The 17,189-nt window shown below is 42.3% G+C and overlaps 3 protein-coding genes across 5 annotated transcripts in view; 2 read left to right on the top strand and 1 right to left on the bottom strand.

Annotated features, from left to right (window-relative positions):
• Positions 1–2,330, top strand: part of tpm4a (tropomyosin 4a) — a gene marked incomplete at both ends in the record, with an annotated part of 27,359 nt that extends 25,029 nt beyond the window's left edge. For 2 of the 3 annotated variants that reach the window (XM_080536461.1, XM_080536463.1), the window contains one exon: positions 1,636–2,330. In XM_080536461.1, coding sequence (XP_080392587.1) covers positions 1,636–1,718 — 83 coding nt within the window. Of the gene's footprint in view, positions 1–158; positions 242–1,635 lie in introns of those variants that run through there. The other variant, XM_080536462.1, reaches the window with a different exon arrangement.
• Positions 2,331–3,982: 1,652 nt separating this feature from the next.
• LOC308161641 (small ribosomal subunit protein eS27-like) lies at positions 3,983–6,483 on the bottom strand. Its single transcript, XM_080535684.1, has 4 exons — positions 6,388–6,483; positions 5,730–5,838; positions 4,482–4,592; positions 3,983–4,050 (listed from the first exon to the last, which is right to left on the bottom strand). The coding sequence occupies exons 1-4, from the start codon at positions 6,391–6,393 to the stop codon at positions 4,022–4,024; spliced, it is 255 nt and encodes an 84-aa protein (XP_080391810.1). The 5' UTR covers positions 6,394–6,483; the 3' UTR covers positions 3,983–4,021.
• A 199-nt stretch (positions 6,484–6,682) lies between these two features.
• Positions 6,683–16,531, top strand: LOC308163060 (ras-related protein Rab-8A). The gene is made up of 8 exons (XM_080537240.1): positions 6,683–6,831; positions 8,082–8,142; positions 8,281–8,341; positions 9,397–9,474; positions 9,598–9,687; positions 10,342–10,407; positions 10,699–10,749; positions 13,943–16,531. The coding sequence occupies exons 1-8, from the start codon at positions 6,708–6,710 to the stop codon at positions 14,030–14,032; spliced, it is 621 nt and encodes a 206-aa protein (XP_080393366.1). The 5' UTR covers positions 6,683–6,707; the 3' UTR covers positions 14,033–16,531.
• Positions 16,532–17,189: the final 658 nt, after the last annotated feature.

Below are 17,189 nucleotides of genomic sequence, written 5' to 3'. Positions count from 1 at the left end.
CTCTCTCTCTCTCTCTCTGTCTCTCTGTCTCTCTCTCTCTTTGCTGCCATCTTTCTCTCATCCCTCTCCTGTCCTCCGCCTCTCCCTGCTGCTGCTGTTGCTGCTGCTGCTTTCCTTCCTGCCTACCTGCCTACTTCCTGTTGACCTCTGACCTCTAGATGAACTGTATGCTCAAAAGCTGAAGTACAAGGCTATCAGCGAGGAGTTGGACCATGCCCTCAACGACATGACCTCCTTGTAGATGCCTGTCTGTCCTCCTCCTGCCCCTCTCTCTCTCTCTCTCTCTCTCTCTCTCTCTCTCTCTCTCTCTCTCTCTCTCTGTCTCTCTCTCTCTCTCTCTCTGTCTGTCTGTCTGTTTCTCTCTGTCTCTCCTCTCTCTCTCTCTCTCTCTCTCTCTCTCTCTCTCTCTCTCTCTCTCTCTCTCTCTGTCTGTCTGTCTGTTTCTCTCTGTCTCTCCCTCTCTCTCTCTCTCTCTCTCTCTCTCTCTCTCTCTCTCTCTCTGTCTCTCTCTCTCTCTCTGTCTGTCTGTCTCTCTCTCTCTCTCTCTCTCTCTCTCTCTCTCTCTCTCTCTCTCTCTCTCTGTCTGTTTCTCTCTCTCTCTCTCTCTCTCTCTTTCTCTATAGCTCTGTTTCTAAGCTGGCTGCCCTCTCACAACCTTTCACTGTTGGCTCAGTGTCTCATGGTTAGCCTCTCAGTCCACTCTCCTTTTGTCTTCTCTTTGCCTTCTGTCCATCTCACTGTGCAAAAAAGGAAATCCTTATTAAATTAAATTAAATTAAATTAAAACCTCTACCTTTCCTACAACTAAACTCTACCTTTTTTTGTGTGTATTCACTGTTTGAAGCAGTTTACTTAACAACTCTGTCTGACAACAAGGAATAGTGGAAACTTGAATCAATTGAATGGATAGTATCACATTTTAGTACATAAATAAAGAAATAAGTCAAACTAGATATTCGGTTAATACCCCATTACTCTGTTGACACCCCACATTATGACAATACCTATCGACAACCGTTACAAGTTTAACCAGGTGAGATTTAAGCGTATGTTCATGCTGAGTGTGTCCCTCACATGTATTGCAATAATGTCACACAATGAATCAGTCACCCCTAGTATATTTCTGACTCACACACTCCTGGGTTGTGGTTGCGGTTGTGGTGTATGTGTGTGTTAACAACAATGTGTGTGAAGCATGCATTTGATTTGACACACAGCTCATACGGTGGCAAATATCCAGTAGTTAATCTTTTGAGTACAGTGTGTAACCGATTTCTTTAAATATTTGACCCTTACCCTTACTGGTTGTGACTATACACAACCAGATGCGGTTATTAACAGTCAGTTATCATCCGTTTATGCATGCAAATGTGACTTGTTGTGTGTACTATTAAGCTTTCGTTTTACATATGGAATAACTTAACATGACAAGAGTTTACAGTTATGTAAAACAGCTGTTGGATAAACTGCATGTGGGAATTGCTTTGTGTGTCTTATGTGGAGAGTGTTGTGTTTGCCAAACTTACAAAGATAATTAATTCAGAATTGTTTCCAAGTTCAATAATGTTCCTGTGTGGCTTCGTTCGAGTGTATTGATCTCTTTCGTTTGTCATCCCCTCTTTTTTCCTTTTCCAGAAAAATTAGCTAGCGCCAAAGAAGAAAACCTGGGAATGCACCAAGTCCTGGATCAAACGCTGCAAGAGCTCAACAGCTTATAAAGAAAACACCAACGGAGAAGAGAGAAAAGTCTCGCAACAACATTCCATAAATATTCAATTTCCATTCCATGTTTTTTAGCTGTAAAGTCTTATTATTCCCATTTCAGAAGCGAATGAATGAGGATTAACTTAAAAAACCTTGTACCCCCTTAATTTCCTTCTCTTTTGCAAGTCACAACTTTCTTTCTCTTAAAATGTCTCCCTTTTAAAAAGAGAAAGTCATTCATGTCCTCTGTTTCAACCTATTGTTTACAGCATTTTGTTTTCTGGAACGTTTTACTTTATCGATCAGCTCTAGAGAAAAACGGATAAAGACCCTATTCACATACACCCTTCAGACAAGTGAGTTGTTGGTGTCAGTGAGTTCAAGAGTAGCCAATGACAATGTATCACAAAACTCATATTTGGAATGCACATTGAATAGAGCATGTTGAAATGTACTGTCTTCACTGAAGTGTGGTTCACGAGCGCCATCTAGAGGCCATCTACAGAACAGTCATCAGGAATCAGCTTTTTACCACCTGTGCAATTTAGCTTAGCAATCAGACTTTGACCTGATCACATTTAGTAGTGCCTTCACAAATATACTGTATGTGTCTCCTCTCATATTGAGCCAGAATACCTTTGGTTGGTGTGTGTGTGTGTGTGTGTGTGTGTGTGTGTGTGAGTGTGTGTGTGTGTGTGTGTGTGTGTGTGTGTGTGTGTGTGTGTGTGTGTGTGTGTGTGTGTGTGAGTGAGTGTGTGAGTGAGTGAGTGAGTGAGTGAGTGAGTGAGTGAGTGAGTGTGTGAGAGTGTGAGTGTGAGTGTGAGTGTGAGTGTGAGTGTGAGTGTGAGTGTGTGTGAGAGTGAGAGAGAGTGAGTGAGTGTGTGAGTGTGAGTGCGTGCGTACGTACGTGACTGTGTGAGTGTGAGTGTGTAAACATGGTCATTGAGGCTAGAGGATGGTGAACACTAAGGACGGTGAACACTAAGGTAGTGCTACTGGTGAAATACCGTGACAGTTGTTCGGGTGAAGGATCTGCCTAAAGTCCGTTGAGTGATATAGAGCATTTCTGAATCCTAAATTAACCTCTAGTACTACCCCTGAACCCCCGAGGAGGGGACCAATCACAGCAGTTCTGGACCCTCGTCTCGCCCTATCTTTAGCTAGGTGGACATTTGGCCATATTGCTTACACATACACATACCTATCCAATCCTTGTAGACGTACAGGAGGGAATAATTTGGCATTCAGTCATAATTCAGTCAAGGAATGAATATGGCATATCTTCTTCTGACAAAGCCTATAGTCTCTCTACGCTCCTGAGCAGCGCCACTGACTGACATGCAGCTTCATAAGCACCGTTCCTGCCAGGCTTCCTGACTCCCGACCACTATCCCAGCTCTGCATTTGACTGCCTAGGTGTAAAATCAATCAAATTCCTGCTACTATACGTATATGTGGTGGTATTATAGAAAAGCGAAGCCAAACTTAAGAACCACTGGAGCCTCAGTCAAGTTGACAAAACATGGATACTTATTGTATATAGTAGAATAATGTTATGGAGAGAAGACGTATAGTATCGCTCCAGTTTTTACACCACTTTTTGGCAGGGGGATTCTCAAAACCAAAGAATACACACATACATACCAGAGAAGATTTATACCCTTAAGATGTTTTCTTGTTGTCTGTGAAGGTGATTATCATGGCCACTCGACCTTGTACCTTGAAATAGCCTCGCATTTGAGTCTGTGTTGAAATGTTTCATTCACTTTTCCTGCTTTCAATCTTAATACATTTTTACAAAAAAAGAAAACTGGGTTTCAAGAGTTTGTGTTTATTCAAAGAAATCATTTTCACTACATATACAGAAGCCCACCATTTCAACAGTCTGCTTCAATCCTATTAATATTGAATATGGAATTACAGGAAGAAGTGACATCAGATGAATTTGCTTGTGTTTTTATTAGAATGTATAAAAAAATATATGTTTTAGGGCATTTCTGCTTTATTGGGATAGAGACAATAGAGATTGACAGGAAGGGTGGGTGAGAGAGGAGGGACGACATGCTGGATAGGTTGATGACCGGAATCGAACCAGCGACCCTGCAATTACATGGTATGTGCCTTAGTGAGGCACCCCCTTGCTTGTGTTTTGAATAAGAGACAAACATCATAGTAAGGCCAGGCACTGTCAATAATTCTACATTCCAAACCGTAGAATGTGTGCTTAATAGTTTACAGGACTCATATTAAAGGGAGAATTATCCTTGATCCATATTTGATGGATATCAACGGTAAGTATCTCACTGTTGAAGACCTCTCAGCGTGGCTTTTTTCTGAAGGAGCAGCCTGGAGAGAAGAGAGAGGAAGGAGAGAGGTCAGTTCAATGCCACTATCAGCATGTCACATTTACCTGTGAAATGCTGTGTCCTTGGGAGTAAACAAAATGCAGTAGACATATTTGGACTGCACTTATATAGCTATGCCTTTATCCAAAGCGCTTTACAACGGCCTCTCATTCACCCATTCACACACACATTAACACGCCAAGCTACCATGCAAGGCGCCGGCCCGCTCACTGGGAGCAATTTGGGGTTCAGTGTCTTGCCCAAGGACACTTCGACATGTGGCCAGCCGGGGCTCGAACCGCCGATCTGCCAATCATGCGATCATTAGACGGCAGCTCTACCTCCTGCGCCACAATCAAATAAAGTTCACACTGAGATATTGGCCTATAAGGCCGAGGCTCTTGAACAATGTGATGTGTGTGGTTGTCTTACCCTCTGTAAGGCGGCATTTCCCCCCGCTAGGCTGGCAGAGGACAATGGAACAGCCACCACAGGGTACAACGCTCTGGGCATGGCTGAACACTGTGGTGATCCTGTAGCAGCCTGGAGCGTTGGGAAGAGGAAACACATTACATCTATCAGTGGATATGGTTCTTTATGACTCTCTGAACTTTGGATATGAGTCACAGTCTGGCATATTAGATTAGATTCGATTCAACTTTATAGTCGTTGCAGAGTACAAAGTACCGTAATGAAATGCAGTTTAGCATCTAACCAGAAATCCAAATAGTGATATAAAACATGATATACTAAAACATGACAGTGATAGTGATAGGTACAGTATGGCAAGTATGGTAGTGGGGGCCAGAGCAACGTCTGCTGTAGAACCTTTAGTTTTGTAGTCCACCCGCACCCCCCCCCCCCCTCCCCCCCTCCTTCTCATTGATGTAGATGGGGGAGTGTACACAGGAAGTCCACAATGATCTCCTTGGTCTTACTGGTGTTTCAGAATCAGAATCAGAATCAGAATCAGAATCAGAATCAGAATCAGAATCAGAAGACTTTATTGCCATGACATGTAAACATGTTAGGAATTTGGTTTGGGACAGTGGAGCGCAGTTTACAACAGGACAGGTGCAAGACAGGACAAGACAGTGCAAACCAACATCAAAAAGTAATAAATAAATATAAATATAAGAAGTGCAAAAAGATCAAGTGATCAAGTGTTCAGGTCAAGACAGTCCATAGCTCTCTGAGTGGGGGTGGAGGGAGGGGAGATAGATGGGGGTCAGGTCAGGGGGGGGGCCTTCACAGTTTTTAGTGACCGCAACCTTCTGCCTGAGGGGAGCAGGGCGAAGAGACCGTGTCCTGGGTGTGCGGGGTCAGCCATAAGACAATAGGCTAGGTGCACGATCTCACTACTTCCTGAAAGGCACCTGGCATGAACATATCCTGTCTCACTCTATTGGTTTAATTGATTAATCAGCTGTGCACTGTGTGTTCCAACGGTTTACCGCACAGCTGATTAATCAATTAAACCAATAGAGTGAGACAGGATATGTTCATGCCAAGTGCCTTTCAGGAAGTAGTGAGATCGTGCACCTAGCCTATAGTACAAGAGTAACAATAGAGGTTCTTTTGGGGGGTTTTAGGGGGCTGTTACACATTGCAGGGGTTATGATAAGAAAATATGAGACAAAGATGACCAACATCAATGCATCCCAGCAGTACCGTACTGACCTGGGCATTTCACATCCATGAAGTAGGAGTTGGGACTCTGAACCAACCTCTTCTTCTTGTGACTTTGCCTCTCTGCCCCAAGAGCAGGGTACATTAGATCCTTAGCAAGCTGCAAAATGGAAAAGGGTGATTAGGGGTGGTTGGGTTTCAACAGATAATTCCTACTCCACATCATTTATCCCTATTCATTTCTTGGGCAAGAATTCCCCCTACTGTCTGATAAGGAAAACTGCAGTAAAATAACATCTGAGACAAGCCCAGACTTGTTCTGATCAATGACTGTACAAGAGGTTATGATTGATTAGTAAACAACAATCCTTAGTTTCATAATGTTAAAATTAAAAAGTTAATCCTAGACTTCAATGATGTATTTGTTTTTTTAAGATGTCTCTAGTATAAATAAAAAATACTGTATACTGTATTTTTTTACATTGACTGTAACTGTCAATGGCTCCTGGTGACCTGGTCATAGCATAGGCTGTGATAGATTACGTAATTACATAGATTACGTAATTACATAGATTACGTTTTCTTACGATGACATCACATGATCGATAGCTGATTCGCTTACTTACTTACTTAGACAAATGTATTTGTTGTAAATCGTTTTGGGATAAAGGCGTCTGCTAAATGCAAAAATACAAAAATAAACACTTACCGACATTGCCTGAATGGGTCTCAAAAATATCTCTGAAAAAGCAGAATATAGCAAAAACGTACTTGTTTTGTTTAGAACTGAAAGTGAAATACTCCACACACAATATGAAGGGGCGGTACTAGTCAACAGGCTGCCCAATCAGCTGTCTTTCCAGTTTTGATTGACACCGGGTTATAGACTGCCCTCCGGAGCCACGAGGACTGTCAAGAGTGACAGTCCATTCGTCCAATCAGCGGTCCGATAAATTGACAAGCGGTGACGTTATTGACGTTGGTCGAGCTCACACAGGAGGCGGGATATCCGCAATAAGCTAAATAATCATGGCGAAGACTTACGATTACCTGTTTAAACTTCTGTTAATCGGCGATTCGGGCGTCGGAAAGACCTGTGTGTTGTTCAGGTTTTCAGAAGACGCCTTCAACTCAACGTTTATCTCGACAATAGGTATGTGAAATGTGGATTTCGTGCGTTATGGAGAAGTTATGCGCCCATAACTGTCATGCTAACTCCGGCTAGCTTGTTTGGCTAGCAGCATTCTGGGACTTTCTTGGCTCTGAAAGCCAGGAAGTCAAGCAACTCACCCGGCTTGTCACTCTGCATTTCAGGCACTAAACTACCTGTCCAGAAGCTTAGAGGTTTCCCTGATTATTGTACTAGCTAGCTAGCTCCTTAAACAATCATTGATTGTAGTGGCTTTAGCTCCCTGGAAAGTTACTGTCTGATTCCCATGGGCCATACATAGCTCAGTAGCTAGCCAGCTAGCTGTCAAATGTTGCAGTAACTTCACTTGTCTTTTAGCAGTTCCTAGTTGTCCTGATAGCTAAAATACTAAAGTACCCCAGGTGCTCAACTCTAGCTCTTTATAACAAATAAGGCACCAACAATGTTGTGTTTCTATAGAAATGTAACCTAACCACTCAGCTATATTACATTTCTGTTGGCATTGACTGCAGCATCATTCTGTGAAATAGCCTAAGTCTAGACCCAGAACACTTTTTACTTGAGTTAATATATTGTAATACAGGTCAATTCTAGGACTAAAACAGTCTGATTCTCCCTCACCACCTGTTGATCCTTGTTTAGGATATATCTTTTACAAAGGTCCTATTGTTCATTCTCTAGCACCAGCTGCTTAGTTAGCCTATGATACATATCTTATCAGTTTTCCTGTTTTAATATGCACAATCACATTATCAGTATTGTATCCTAAGACACACATACGACCCATTGTAAGCTACTGTCTGGGAAAGCGTCTGATCTGATGGCCATGAATCCAGGTGCAAGATACTCCTTTCCGCTCCCACGTCTAACACAAGACAACACTCAATTCATAGTTTTAGAACATTCTAATCAAGGGCATGAGCTCTTACATCATAGTGGCCAAAAGGGGGAGGGCTCTGGGTTTTGTGAAAATATATATGTGATGATTTGAACAGTTCGAGAGACCTTTCCTCTGAGACCGCCTCAGGTTAAGGTGCTATAATCTGTACTACACGTGTGATCTTCAATACATTTACCACTTGTGCAATAGAAAACATCTCTCCTCTTTAGTCAACAAAAGAACCGATTCTAACATCCTCAGTTGGTACAGTCCTAAGTAGGACTGTAGTTGGTTGGTACAGTCCTGAGTAGTGAGTAGGTCGTACAGGAGATGGTACTGTGTCTCATGTTGTTACTCTCTTTTCCTCTTTCAGGTATTGACTTCAAAATTAGAACAATAGAACTAGATGGGAAGAAGATAAAGCTACAGATATGGTAAGACAGATATGTTTTTTCCCTTCCTGACAAATCAAAGGGCTCTTCGCTAACGCTCTTGAGTTGAGTTGATTGGGGTTTGCAGTAGGGATGAGCATGAAAGGACGTCATTGTGAAAGTGTTGTTGTTCTCGTTTAGGGACACAGCGGGACAAGAGAGATTCCGAACAATCACCACGGCGTACTACAGAGGAGCCATGGTCAGTAGTTCACTTGCTTCACAATGGTTTGCGTTCCAGCAGGACGTGTTATTAATTTTAGTTGAATATCATATATATATATATATATATATATATATATATATATATATATATATATATATATATATATATATGTTACGGTACATGTGGGAATACGGTACATGTGGGAAAACTAGGGTTAGGTGCTAGGGTGCTAGGGTTAGGGGTAGGGTTATGGTTAGGGTTAGGGTTAGGGTTGGGGTTAGACATGCCAGCATGTACCAAGTCGACGTAGCACCTAACCCTAACATTCCCACATGTACCGTAACATATGTATATATCTCAATGATAGAATATCTCTCAATGCCTGGAGAAGCATCGGAAGGCCACATCTCAGGAACCACACCAGTATAATATAGCAATATGCTGATAATTGCAGCTTGGCTATAATTAAGATGAAATGTAATGTGGCTACGCTAACCTCAGACCATTAAATTCATACTGGTTTCCACAGAAGTCCTTCCCTTTGTTGTTGTTGTGAATACCTGTACATACCTGGGGAGGCGTGGCCAAAGGCCCCGGAATCCTGGGCAGGCCCTTCATTACATTCTAATTATCTGCCCAGGTGTACCATACATATTTCAAGTTAAACTGGATGTTGACAAACTGTGCAATCAATCATCTATGAATATTCCACAAGAGGTGGAGGCCCCTGCCTCGGCCTAACTGACCTGGGCGTCCTAGTTTATGATGATATGACTAGTTCATTGATAATAATAATAATAACTTTAATTTCTATAGCGCCTTTCAAAAAACCCAAGGACGCTTTACAATTCTAAGGGAAATGATCAGACAAACAAAACAGAAAACAAACAAAGCAAAACTGAAACATTGACGTAGAGGCCAAAGGCCTTGGAGAACAGATGTGTTTTAAGGGCTAATTTGAAGGAGTCCAGGGTGGGGGCGTTGCGGATTACTCATTGTTGGCATAAGAACAGTTGAGGAACATGGTTCAGCTCTTGTCGAAGTTCCACTTCATTTCCTCTCTCCCTGCCATGTCTCTTTCTCCCCACTAGGGCATCATGTTAGTATTCGACATCACCAACGAGAAGTCATTTGACAACATCAAGAACTGGATAAGGAATATAGAAGAGGTAAGCTCGGAACATTTGAAATATAATTAGTGTGTGTCTCTGTGTGTCTGTGTGTCTGTGTCTATTGGATGGATGATTGGCTGATTGTACGAGTCATTCCTTGTCGTCTATTCCATTTCCCAGCATGCCTCAGCAGACGTGGAGAAGATGGTCCTGGGCAACAAGTGTGATTGCAACGACAAGCGGCAGGTGTCCAAAGACAGAGGAGAGAAGGTGGGCTCTCTGCCAATCTTTATTATCACGCCCTGAGTCCCAGATCCCTAGCTCCTACCCACTAGGCCAGTCGTTTTCAACCCTCTCCTCTGGGACCACCAGCCGTTCCACATGTTTGATCTGTTCCACCACCAGCACACCTGATTCAACTAATCAAGTGCAAAGCAATTATGATTTATACTTGATTAGTTGAATCAGGTGAGCTGGTGGTGGAACAGATCAAATATGTGGAACGGCTGGTGGTCCCCGAGGAGAGGGTTGAAAACCACTGCACTAGGCATTTCCCTAGATCTGAGTGCATTGGATAGTTTGAAGCAATATGACAACGTTTCCACCAACTTACATGAGAGTGCCAGATGGAGCTGTTCCCGTCTTGCTCATATCTATCCCATCCTCAACAAGAGTGCCCAGAGGATGGGGCAAGGGGTTGACTTGGTATCCTGCAATACCTGCCCATTTGACCCGAGACAATTTGATATAATGAATATAACAGTGAGATTTCAGTCATTACACATATACAGTACTAGACAACAATCAGATTTACTGAAATAGCTGTTGTTGGAGTGCCTAGAGATGTAGTTGTGTAGTGCTAGCATAGCAACTGCACTGTACATATTTATGCTGAGTTTCTGTTTTCTTATCTCCGACTGGCAGTTGGCGTTGGAGTACGGTATCAAGTTTATGGAGACCAGTGCAAAGGCCAACATCAACGTTGAGAATGTAAGCCAACTACCGTTTGTTTTCTTCTAAAATCATTAAATGGTAAACGGACTGCACTTATATCCTTTACTTATAGCCTTTATCCAAAGCGCTTTACAACGGGCTCTCATTCACACACACATTCACACACCAATGGCGGCAAGCTGCCATGCAAGGCGCTGGCCCGCTCACTGGGAGCAATTTGGGGTTCAGTGTCTTGCCCAAGGACACTTCAACATGCTCGAAGACTGCAGCTCAGCTATGATGAGAGGGCATGCTGTCTCACCTGTCATTTGTTTCTTGGATTTTCAGGCATTCATGACCCTAGCCAGAGACATCAAGGCGAAAATGGACAAGAAACTGGTAAGTGTCTGTCTGTCTGGACTATCTGTCTGTCTGGACTAACTGTCTGTCTGTCTGGACCAGGGTTTCCGTTAGAAAAATTTGCCGTCGGACATCGTGTCCGGGAAGAATTCGATTTACCGGACAAACGTGATATATTCCGGTCATCATATTAAAATATAATAAAAAAAACAAAATTCAAAATCAGATATTTTTTTTCTCCAAATCTAATATACCGTAGCTGTTTGTCGCGGTGATTACTGTTGTGTAGCGGCCTATATATACCATTTAATGTCTATTTCTCATCCGATACGATTAGATGCGAGCTATAGAATATATAATAATATAACATGATTTGACGCATGCGCGCTATGCCATGCGTCAAATCCAGCGCTGAACGGGTCCAGCGCTGAACGGGCGCCTCACTGGGAACTGAACAGACAGCATCGATCAATGAACGGACTCCACATTACGTTAACTGAAGTTTGTTAAATTGTTTGGGATTAATGTGAGTTTTCTATTTTCTCTTTACAGTTTTACCCTTTTTTTTTTTAAATCAATAAAACAACGTCATTTCTATAAGTCTCGCTGGTTGGGAAGGCATTTCGTTTAGCTCGGGAGTATGACAATGGGAAGAACATAACTGTTTATTGAGAAACAATTGATAGGCAGTCTGGGATACGTATATAAAGAAATACCACAATGTCTAGATGTATAACATTTTATTGAACAGTAACAGTGCAAGCATGTAGGCTACGGGGAACAGGGATTTTGGTCAGTAGGTCCTTTGTACAGAGGGCGTTTCTCTCCGACAACGCGTTCCCAGGTACCATGGAAGTCATAGGTAGTCCAGCACACTGACAGAGAGACAGACAGACAGACAGACAGATAGACAGACAGATAGACAGATAGACAGACAGACAGACAGACAGACAGACAGTCAGCTTACTTCTACCCTTTTGAGTGGAATTACTCCTTTAATTAGCTGTTAGCCATCTCAAAGCCCCCTGAGCTGCTCGTCAACACTGAGAATAGACCACATAAACCACAGAAACCAAAACACCGTTTTTTAAATCCACAGGGAATAACCGAGAGTGTAAGGAAAGGCACACCCAGCGCTGTCAGTGGTGGGGAGACTTGAAGTGGCTTTGCTTGATTTCCATCACAGATTCAAGGATTGAAACACTGATGAAAATAGGGAGTAATAGTGATGGGATTATCTTAGATTATTTTAGATTAGATTAGATTAGATTAGGTGAGATTCAACTTTATTGTCATTGCAGAGTACAAGTACCAGACAACAAAATGCAGTTTAGCATCTAACCAGAAGTGCAAATAGTGATATAAAAACAAACACTTAACTTTCGGGGAAACTGCTAAAATAAAATAAATTAAAAAAGAAAGCGACTATTAGCACCGCCGAATGACAACAAACGTATGAGTAATGAGTAAAACAATGTCACTTTTATAGTATGTTGTTTAACTTGCCGTTCGGTCGCCATGGCTCTGGTGTGTGTAGCAGGAAACTTCTAGGGGTGCGTTCGTAAACACGCTCTGAGAGCGCCGGAGCGCACGCTGGCTTTGATGTCACAGAGCGACCGAGTCGTTCGATTGGACGAGAGGCGTTCCGCGAGTGCTGATCGGATTTCCAGAGCGTGTTTACGAACGCACCCAGCCAGCTTTAGCGAATTGTATTCAAAGGGAATTATTTTCACCGGACAATATGTCCGACGACTTTTCAATTTGTCGGACTTCACCAAATTTTACCGGACAAAGACCGGTAATTGCCGGTTAACGGAAACCCAGGTCTGGACTTAACTCTCTGTCTGTCTGGACTAACTGTCTGTCTGTCTGGACTTAACTCTCTGTCTGTCTGGACTAACTGTCTGTCTGTCTGGACTAACTCTCTGTCTGGAGTCTGGACTTAACTCTCTCTGTCTGGACTTAACTCTCTGTCTGTCTGGACTAACTCTCTGTCTGTCTGTCTGTATGTCTGGACTTAACTCTCTGTCTGTCTGTCTGTCTGTCTGGACTTAACTCTCTGTCTGTCTGGACTTAACTCTCTGTCTGTCTGGACTAACTCTCTGTCTGTCTGGACTAACTCTCTGTCTGTCTGTCCGGACCGTCTGTCTGTCTGGACTGTCTGTCTGTCTGGACTAACTGTCTGTCTGTCTGTCTGGACTAACTCTCTGTCTGTCTGGACTAACTGTCTGTCTGTCTGGACTAGCTGCTCCAGAAGACCTAAGAGCTCTATTGGGCTGATATGCTAGCAAAAGATCTTTCAGATATTCTGGTGCTGTGCCAGTGAGCTTTATAAACATATGAAGACGTATAGCTGTATAGCGGCACTTATTAAACCAAAACAACCCGCAATCTAATCCGAGCAGCATTCCTGTCACATCGGATTTCGCAACGCCATAAAAGTACATCTGCGCTCCCTGTAAGTCATGCATTTTTCCATGTCTTATTTCCCCCCCTTTGATGGCATATGACGCCAGAAATTTTACTTAAGTTCAGCCGCAAAGTTGTTGCACTGTTGTCCTATATCAGTGCAGACTGACAGGGTAGGAGCACAGGTTTCATACAGGTTAGAACGCGCTATTCTGTCATGGTCTGATAATGAAGCATTGTTCTTTGTTATTTGATGACTTGATTGATCGATTGATAGCGCAAAACGTAAGTTGTGAACGAATCGCGGGCGTCAATGCTTTTCTACGACGCTACTGATGACGTATCAGGGTCTTGAAGGGTCGTCCCATTTCACAGGGGAAGGTTTCAACCACCACGGCTTGTAGGCTCTGTTCAGAGGCCTTGGCTCCAAAGCGAGTGGCACTCCAAAAACGAGCCGTAGGGGTAGAAAAGGGAATCGGGATCGGGCCCAACTATCTATCTGTCTGTCTGTCTGTCCGGACTAATTTGTCTGTCTGTCCTGACTAACTGTCTTATCTGTCTGTCTGTCTGTCTGTCCTGACTAACTGTCTTGTCTGTCTGTCCTGACTAACGGTCTTGTCTGTCTGTCTGTCCTAACTAACTGTCTTGTCTGTCTGTCTGTCCTAACTAACGGTCTTGTCTTGTCTGTCTGTCTGTCCTAACTAACGGTCTTGTCTGTCTGTCTGTCTGTCCTGACTAACTGTCTTGTCTGTCTGTCTGTCCTAACTAACTAACTGTCTTGTCTGTCTGTCCTGACTAACTGTCTTGTCTGTCTGTGTTTCAGGAGGGCAACAATCCTCAGGGAAGTAGTCATGGTGTGACGATCACAGAAACGCCGAAGAAGACCAGTTTTTTCCGCTGCACCCTCCTGTGAGGCCCTGGACTCTCCATGACCTTACCCTTGTCCATCTGACTGGACAGAACTGGACTCGGCTTGCTCAGAGCTCTCCTCCTCCTCTTTTCCCTCTCCTCCTCCTCTCCTCTTTTGCCCTGCTATCATCGGTTCTTCATAGCTTATGTCCCTGGTCTCACAGCTTCACAGAAGAATTTATGCTCACCTCTTTTCCCCAAATATCAGACTTATGTAATGAATGATGTAGACCACTGAAGACGAGGTGTAGTCCCTGTGAGTGTCTCTAGGTTGAGAATGATGGATTTTTAATGTTTTTAAAGGACTAAGTTTAAAATATCTTCAGTTGAATTATGTTACAACAACCCTATGTAGTCCTTTACCAATTCAAGCCACTCAACCTATTCCTTTTTTTTTTTCTTTTCGGGTTGTTATGGTTGTTCTATTACCCATCTGGTGCAGTTCTGTGAGGCCTTTGTCACGTTCCTATCCTGTTATCGGCTGTGCTAAGTGTTCGATGTTTGTGTCAGGCTTGTATGTGCTGTAGGCCTACGCCACAGTCTGTAGTCCCTCTGCCATTCAGATAGATGGTCACTGAGAGCTCAATTCAGTTGTTAAGTCGTGACGTGTTTCCGGGTCCAACGTTGGCTGAGGCGCTCTCTTCGAAATGCCGCTGTAACAATAATAATTCATTATATTTGTATAGCGCTTTTCGAGGCTCAAAGACGCTGACAATATGGGAAAAACGGGAAAGTGCTGTCTGCTGTGTCCCTTGTTGTATGAATAGATCCGAGTCTAAAAAACGATTGAACTGTCATTCTACCGCTCTAGTACACTGGTACTCTGGTGCGGAGAATTTCTGGTTTGGACCCGGAAATTGCTAAACGTCACGCGTAACGTCACACTTAGCAACCGAATTGAATAACATCTTGGCCTTCCTACTCTAGATTGTTTTCCTATGGTCCTATTGTCTCCTGTTTTGACCACAACATTCTGTGACATTCCATTTCTTCAGTCAACTACTTCTGCAGTGGATTGTGATGTCGTCTATACTGTCCTCATATGTGCCGTTTTTTTAAACTCAGAGGCATCTATTTTTGGTGTTGGACCTATTCTGAAGTATTCATGTGCCAGTATTACATACAGACCACTTTCGTTACTCAATATATGCCATGGTATTTCGGGTGCAAACATTCCTGTTTTATATGTAATATCGCATTCAAGGCATTGTAGGCATTGGAAGCAAGGTTACCAGTTAGTGTCCCTTGATTTTTACATTCCATCAAATGTAAGCAGTTAATTTTATTATAACGGCTTCATTTCAATCTAGGGAGAAGTTAACTGGGTTTTTGTTGGACCCAGAAATGGGTTAAAAACATCCCATACCAATAGACTATGCAAGTAGCAAGCACAGGACTTGTTCCCAGTATTTATACAGACATATATTATAGTAAACACCCACATATAAGTGCCCTTATTAAAAGCCTGCTCTTGATTATGCACTTTTTCTGTTTTCTTCTGTTCACTATAGAGGCACAAAACAAAGAACTGCCTTTCAGGATGATATTGTTGCAATATCCTACCTGTCCCTCCCTCTACCACTAAGAGGTTACTACCAAATGTTCAAATTTAGATTTATCCCGTACAGTCTGACTGAAGATGTGTGACTTAGTGACTTACATATTGGATTTGGCATTTAGTTTCGGTTCTCTTCTCTTCCCCATCGTTTCCTCTGAGCTTGTCCCCCTGTCCATGGTCACACACGTGTCTTATTTTCCCACCTGATACTTGATATCATGGTCTTTGGATCTATGCATCATGAAAAAACTGTAGGACCTCTGGACTCTTTGCACATTTGTCCCAAAGAGAACGAGATTTTCTTTGAGATTAAAGAAATGGGTAAACGATCACTCTTGTATATCTTTCTGTTCCCCTTTTGACTTCGTTATACTTGTCACTCCTCCTGTCAGAACATTCCTCCTGTCTTCATTGTCGAACTTATAGTTGCATTGTCAACGCAAATATTTATAGGAAATGTAAAGTTTGTTAAAATCACTTAAATCGAAGGAAAATGACCTTCTCTGAATTTTCACAGATGTTATCTAATTGTGGCAGAATGTCAGAAAATTATATTTGGAAATTGAATCATTTGCGGATGTTCTTTATTATGCCTGATCATGTGCTGAACGTCACAAGGTTTGGATTAGGCTACATGGGAGGCACAATACCCAAGTCTGACTAATGTTTATTGCAGTTCTGAACTTCTGATGGAACTATTTGTAAATCTTTTTCAGTTTATAAATGATTTTTCTTTTAATATATCATTAGCCTTCTTCCCATGTTAAATATTGTTCAAGACATTGTTTGGATTTCATAGTTGATTGTTGGTTTTAAAAAATGGGCAATAATACAATTACCATTCTGAAAACAATTGTAAATAATAAGATAAAATATCTACAATGATTGTTACTGTACTTTCATAAAATCGGATTGAATTGGTCTACACCTTTGTAGATATGTGTACTTTGGATGATTTATTAAAATGAGATTCTTTTAAAACGTGTTGACAGTCTCTCAGTCGTTTTATTTTTTAACTGAATCATTAAAAAGCCACAGGGCGCTGCGATACTGTAACATCCTCCACACTTTCGCTTTCATGATCGCACCTGTACCGTGTCTGTTTTATGGGAAGGTCTCCGCCCCTTTTCTAGACCAGGTGCGACAATACCTGGCAGGGGCGCCGCTAGAGATTCTGGGCCCCATGACAGAATATCATTTTGGGCCCCCCCCACCTAAATCAACCTAGACAACCCCCCCACCTAAACCACCCATCAACCTAGACAACCCCCCTACCTAAACCACCCATCAACCTCGACAACCCAGTTGAAGTTGATGAACTATTGATGCACTGTAAGAAATTCAATGATGGCCATATTTTGTAAATGTAATTTAAAATTACAGTTAATACAGGAATCAACAATTCAGCAAAGAAATCTCAACATTCTTTAACTTAACTTAACTTAAATTAAATTAAGACTTGAACAACACAAGGACAAAAGTATAATTAAATGAAGATTTGAACCCAATTATAAAAGTATAAATCACACAAAAAGCTGGCCATAATACTGTCAGGATTAGATCAATGAAGAATTACAGCAGAGATATTTACTGACTCAGCATT

This window comes from Nansenia antarctica, assembly GCF_963989245.1.
Source record: "Nansenia antarctica genome assembly, chromosome: 7".
Lineage (NCBI taxonomy): Eukaryota > Metazoa > Chordata > Actinopteri > Argentiniformes > Microstomatidae > Nansenia > Nansenia antarctica.
The sequence above is the reverse complement of the archived record's forward strand: the minus strand, read 5'-3'. Positions and strand labels throughout refer to the sequence as shown.